Here is a 5841-nt window from a genome sequence, read left to right as displayed (position 1 = left end):
ATAGTGAAGCATGATTTAACCAATATGAGATAATGCTATTTTAACATTTTTTTTCTTAGCCAAAGTTAATGTTTTTAAAATTTTAATTCATTCGTGAATTGTATTATGATTTGTAACTAAAGATATAATTGAGATTGGAAAGTAAAAATTAAGAACATAAGAACTAGTTATGTAGTTTGGAATATCTTTCTAATGATTTATGCTCAACTTATTCATCAAATTATAATCTCATTTCTATACATTTATCTAGTTTCACTTTCTCGATAAAATTTTCCCTTGGCATGAAAATAATTTATTTGCAAACTATTTTGCACTATAACAAGTTCCTATGATGCACTAAATTGAGCTTACTTCAACTCTCCCATAAATTGATAACCTTGCAGAATCGAAGATGATCCACATGGAAAGGCCAAGAGTTTAACTCGAATATGTGCATGCATTTTCAAATCTCTTTTTGTCACTAGTGTTAAAGTATACTAATTATCATCATTAATGATTAACTGAAAGATTATTAACAGCCATTATCGAGAATAAAAAGGGTAGAGCATGCTTTGTGATTTATAATAAAAAAAAATATTAATTGCAGACAAGAAATAGTGTTTAATGGTGGGAAGTGATGATGATGATGATGATGGTTACTACATTTAGTTGTTCAGATTAAAAGTTAGTTTAAGCATTTATTTCTCCATTAATCGTATGTGCCGGCTGTGATTAAGGCTTTTTTGCTCCTTTTCTATAAATTAATTATTATTGTTTATGGATTTCATTTTCCCAATCATTTGGGTGCCTGCCTTGCCAACAAAGTTTATTGACTGATGAACTTTGCTGTGATGGGATTTACAGCAAACTTTTTAAGAATCTTTGATTACACTAATCACAGCTTGATTATATTCCACAAGTTCATTCATTAACACACATATATATATAGAGTTAAAGTAAGCAAATCTGAAAATGTCTGCAGATTATGGCTACCTTTTTATCTCATCATCACGAAAATTTCTTGCAATGAAAGACGAGAGCCTTCCCTGAAACTGCGTTGTGCCTTCTGCTTTAAGATAATTAACTATCATGGAATAACCAAATTTGGCACTAATGACTATATACACTACACCAAAACAGGCTTTTAGCGGCGCTTTTTTAGGCCTTTAGCGGCGTTTTTTAACTCCGCTAAAAGTATTTGCGGCGCTTTGAGAAGCGCCACCAAAAATGCCGCTAATGACAGCGTCGCTAACTTTAGCGGCGTTTTTATAAATAAACGCCGCTAAAGACCATGACCTTTAGCAGCGCTTTTCCAACAAACGCCGTTAAAGACCATGACCTTTAGCGGCGCTTTTCCCACAAACGCCACTAAAGACTAGGACCTTTAACGGCGCTTTTCCCACAAACGCCGCGAAAGACCAGGACCTTTAGCGGCGCTTTTTCCCACAAACGCCGCTATAAAATAGACCTTTAGCGGCGCTTTTTACACAAACGCCGTTAAAAATATATCTTCTAAAAAATAATTTTTTTTTAAATAATATTTATTTCTATGATAAATATTATATTATGTTTTAAGGATAAATAAAAATATTATTTAAATTAAATTTTTTACGAAAATTTTAACTTTAAAACTAAATATAAATATAAAAATTAATGAATTTAAATTTAGAATTTAAAATAATAAATTAATAACACAATTAAAATCTAAAAGTTAGACCACTTAAGTAAAAATAAAAAATTTAGAATCAAAACTAAAATAAATAATACATATGCAAGGTAATAAAATATACAATGCATTTTCTTAATCAAGTAAATCTTGGTAATAAAAGATATAATACATTTACTTAATCAAAGAAATCTTGTAATGAACTCAAAGCAATGACCCTTAGAGAAAAACTTTTGAGCATGGCTTCGAATTTGAACCGCAAATTTGGCTCCTACATGCTCTGCATGAAAATAAGAGTAACTTAATTTGTTCAAACCATAGTGAACATGGCAAAGATAAGTAAATCAGTTCAACTTTTTAAGATTGTTTTATAATGTTATAGTAAATTAGGTGTCTTATAATGTTATAATAAATTATTAAAAAATACATCTAAAAAAATATATCTCAACTTTTTAAGATTGTTTGTGGAATAAAAAAATGTACACTACTGATATATCTACTCACTTAAGTCAATATAGGTGGAAAGTATTCATCAATATAAATTTAAAATATTAGAACATATCATGCTTAAATTCCAATTAAACCCTTAAGCCTATATTCTTAAATTCCAATTACCATCAACAATTGCAAAATCTCCTAATTAGCTTATTTGTAGAATATTTGAACATGATATTCCATAGTCAGAATACATATACATCAACAGCTTAAATCAAAGTATTAGAACATATCATGCTTAAAGATAATAATTAGATTTATCTAAAATCAAGCCCGATTTAACTAGTACTAAGTAAACCTATTTCAAGTTTTTTTTTCTGGGCAGCCCAATTTTTGGAAAAATTTAGAACAAACCTCAGGTAAGCATAAGTGAACATTATGGGATCCTTCCTGCCATGCAGAAAACATAAAACATTAGTTCAGAGAAGATATATACAATTAAAAATACAATAAATAATAAAACAGAAGAGTAATTTTACTATTGAAGTGTGATGAACTTGAAACTCAAAGCATACAGCACAAATAGTGATGCAAGAAACTCCTAATCAGAGTGTTTTACAAATGTTTTCACTTCTAGAACTTGTTAACACTTTGAGAAATATATAGGTGTTTGATTTACCCAACAGCTCTGCCCATGATGTATTTTTTTTTGCAACCAACGATTACTAGATGTGTACAACATTCTGTCATCGTAAAGATTAGCGTCTCCTGATGAATATGTCCAGTCAAAAGATTAAAAAGGTTAGCATACTCAAGCAGTAGCTGTACATATGAAGATATTTAAAGAATGATCAACCACACACACACACATGAAAAAACGAGAAGAACTTGGAATGTATTTAAGACCATTCCACCAGTAAACAAAAAAATTATTTGGAAGTGTCCACTCTCCACTTCATTGGTAAGGAAAGAGATTTTAATAGTCAGAAAATATTTTCATGATTGATAATAAAGAGTTTAAAGTTCGTTGAAAACAAACAAACAAACCACAACTTGTATTTGCTCACATTCAACTAGCTTGATATCAAGGATATGCTACCTTTAGTGAGTATATCAGCTTCTTTGCTATTTCGCTGCTCATGAACCTGACAAAGCATAACCAAACATGCAATGTACTAAATCCAGCATACAGAATAACCAGGCGGGGACCCGTTAATTCAAATAATTTACAGCCATAACACCTATATAAATTTCAGAAAGAAAATGTTCAACCACTAGTACACAGCTCATGAACAAGACTGTTAGAGTTGACCATGGTGTTAACCTTATCAAAACTATTTGTTTCTACTTTCTAGAGATTTTCTACATCAGAACATGAGAACCTTCTGTCACTTGTCGTTCAAGCAGTTCAACATTTGGCAAATTTAAATTTATATGACTATCACAAATATATCTCCCTGCATTTAACAAATTTAAATTTATATGACTATCACAAATCAAAGCTCAAAATTTTTAAATACTTATTTTAAATACGTGTAAAAAATTGGCTCACTCGTTTGAAACCGGGTTCCATACTCCCAAATAGCACAACCACCACCGGCGACTTGCTCCCAATAATGCAAATCAATCCTTTCCATATTATCAGTGCCGATGAAATAACCATTCCATTAGAATATTTCTCTCTGCAATAAAGAATATCGACGGAAACCTAGTTGTGCCATTAAACAGACATATAATTAGATTTTTACAGTTTTGTTTTTAGTGAGGGATAATACAAAAAGATTATGTAAAATATTTCTCTCTGCAATAAGCCATTCTAAGGGATTGGGGGAAACACTATACTAAGCTGGGGGCTCCGTATATAGAACAAGAATTTAACTAAGGGATTGAGTGAAACACTAGACTACACTCAGGGTTCCGGACATAGGAAGAACATAAATAAGAAGTTAGATTTCCCGCCTCCATTCAATCTGAAGATAAATCTAACCAGCTGCCTATCAAAATGATCATTTTGATACCTCTAATGCTTTGGTCACCTTCGGAATTTCAGCTTCATTCAACATTCCATCTGCCTTTAAAACAAACAAGATCAATTATCAATGACCTATTAATGAATAGTTTCAAGGGAAGAAATTCACAGACAAATATACATATTAACCATATATACAATTTCAAGCAATACTAGTCAAATAGAATCGATTTTTTGCTTGATTTCAAGAATTCAAACTCTATGGAATACGTAACACAAAGATGCATCCCTAGAGACTAGTCCTTTTAGGGTTGGTGGCTGCCTTTCATGACAATGATGTCTCTAAATTTCGAACTCGAGTTCGGGTGCAATGTGAATTAGCAGTGGAGATTCTTTTAAGTGCTATAAAACATTATACATATTTCCAGAATTAAGTAACAAACATAAACTCAGAAAGAAGTTCAAGACCCAGCATCATCCATTTGAAAAACATAACAATTCACCATTACTTAATAAAAAAACTAACAAAGCAATTTGAACTTTTACATAATTAAGTAGTAAAATAGAAGTTAGATCCCAAACTTATATCATCACTCAACCAAAACAATATTTCATTGCATCAAAAGAGGTACTTTGATAGTTCACTAATAAAAGAAGCCAGCTCTGAACAATGGTTCAATTTTCCTTTTGCCAGACCAAAATAACATAAACATTATAATAATTGAAAAAAAGGAACATACTTGGAAGTACATTCTGAGAGTGTCTGAAGGAGAAACAGGAACAGAAACAGACTCTTGTTCGGCGACAGTTGTTTCTTCTCGTTCTTGTTCAACAACAGTTGTTTCTTCTTCTTCTGCAGACTTGAGTTTCTAAGTACCGTAAAGAGTTTTACCGTTTTTGAAGGATAAGGTTAAGTTTTTGGAAGAAAAGGTGGAAACTTTGGTCTGAAAATGGATAGAATTTGGATAAAAGAAAAGGTTTTTGGGAGATTTAAAATGGGTTTTGGAGATTAAATGCAAAGGAGTTGAAAATGCTGAAATTGTTGCCATTTGGTCTTCAAAATTTGTGCTTTTGGATGAGAGAACTAAGAAAAAATTTGGGGGGAAATTTGGGGTTTTTTCGTTTTTGGGTTTTAGGGGGAAATTTGGGAAAAAATCAGCTCCAATTTTTTTTAAGTAAAATGAATTTTGTGGCGTTTTTATAAAAAACGCCACTAAAAATAAAATTAAATTTTTATTGAAAATTTAATGCGTATTTGCGGCGTTTTTATGAAAAACGCCGCTATGGCTTACCTTTTGCAGCGTTTTTCTCATAAACGCCGCTAATGATTGACTTTTTCTTACAATTTTATATTTAATTATTATATAATTCATGTCAAATTTAAATAAATAAATTTTGAAAATTTAAGTAATATTTAAAAGAATTAGATAAATTTTAAATTTTTTATATAATTTTTTATGTAAGAAAACAAAAACAAAAACAAAAACAAAAAATTTTAAAATATGAAAAAAAAACTTTAAAAAACTATATTAATGATAATTTTAATAAATTAAAATTCATATTATCTCTTTTATTGTCAATCTGTTACATTAATTTGTTACATTAATTTATTTATGTATCAATTTGTTTTAAAATTTATATTTAAATATATCAAATGATTTAAACCATTTAATCTAAATTTAGATTAACTATTTTTAAATATAAAAACATTAATTAATTGTATAAAATTTTATCATTTAACAAATCTAAAGAAAACCTTAAATCCTAAACCATTTAATATGTATAAAATTGA

General features: G+C 29.8%; 1 protein-coding gene across 2 annotated transcripts; it reads right to left on the bottom strand.

Annotated features, from left to right (window-relative positions):
• Positions 1-1704: 1704 nt before the first annotated feature.
• LOC121204672 (signal peptidase complex catalytic subunit SEC11A) lies at positions 1705-5202 on the bottom strand. Of its 2 annotated transcripts, XM_041074960.1 has the most exons (7): positions 4790-5202; positions 4099-4152; positions 3633-3788; positions 3180-3225; positions 2760-2848; positions 2495-2530; positions 1705-1925 (listed from the first exon to the last, which is right to left on the bottom strand). In XM_041074960.1, the coding sequence occupies exons 1-7, from the start codon at positions 4799-4801 to the stop codon at positions 1917-1919; spliced, it is 402 nt and encodes a 133-aa protein (XP_040930894.1). In that variant the 5' UTR covers positions 4802-5202; the 3' UTR covers positions 1705-1916. The 2 variants fall into 2 exon arrangements, with proteins under 2 accessions (XP_040930894.1, XP_040930895.1); XM_041074961.1 differs by lacking the exon at positions 3633-3788.
• Between the last annotated feature and the right edge of the window lie 639 nt (positions 5203-5841).

The sequence above is a fragment of the Gossypium hirsutum genome, chromosome A08 (assembly GCF_007990345.1).
Source record: "Gossypium hirsutum isolate 1008001.06 chromosome A08, Gossypium_hirsutum_v2.1, whole genome shotgun sequence".
Taxonomy (NCBI): Eukaryota; Viridiplantae; Streptophyta; class Magnoliopsida; order Malvales; family Malvaceae; genus Gossypium; species Gossypium hirsutum.
The sequence above is the reverse complement of the archived record's forward strand: the minus strand, read 5'-3'. Positions and strand labels throughout refer to the sequence as shown.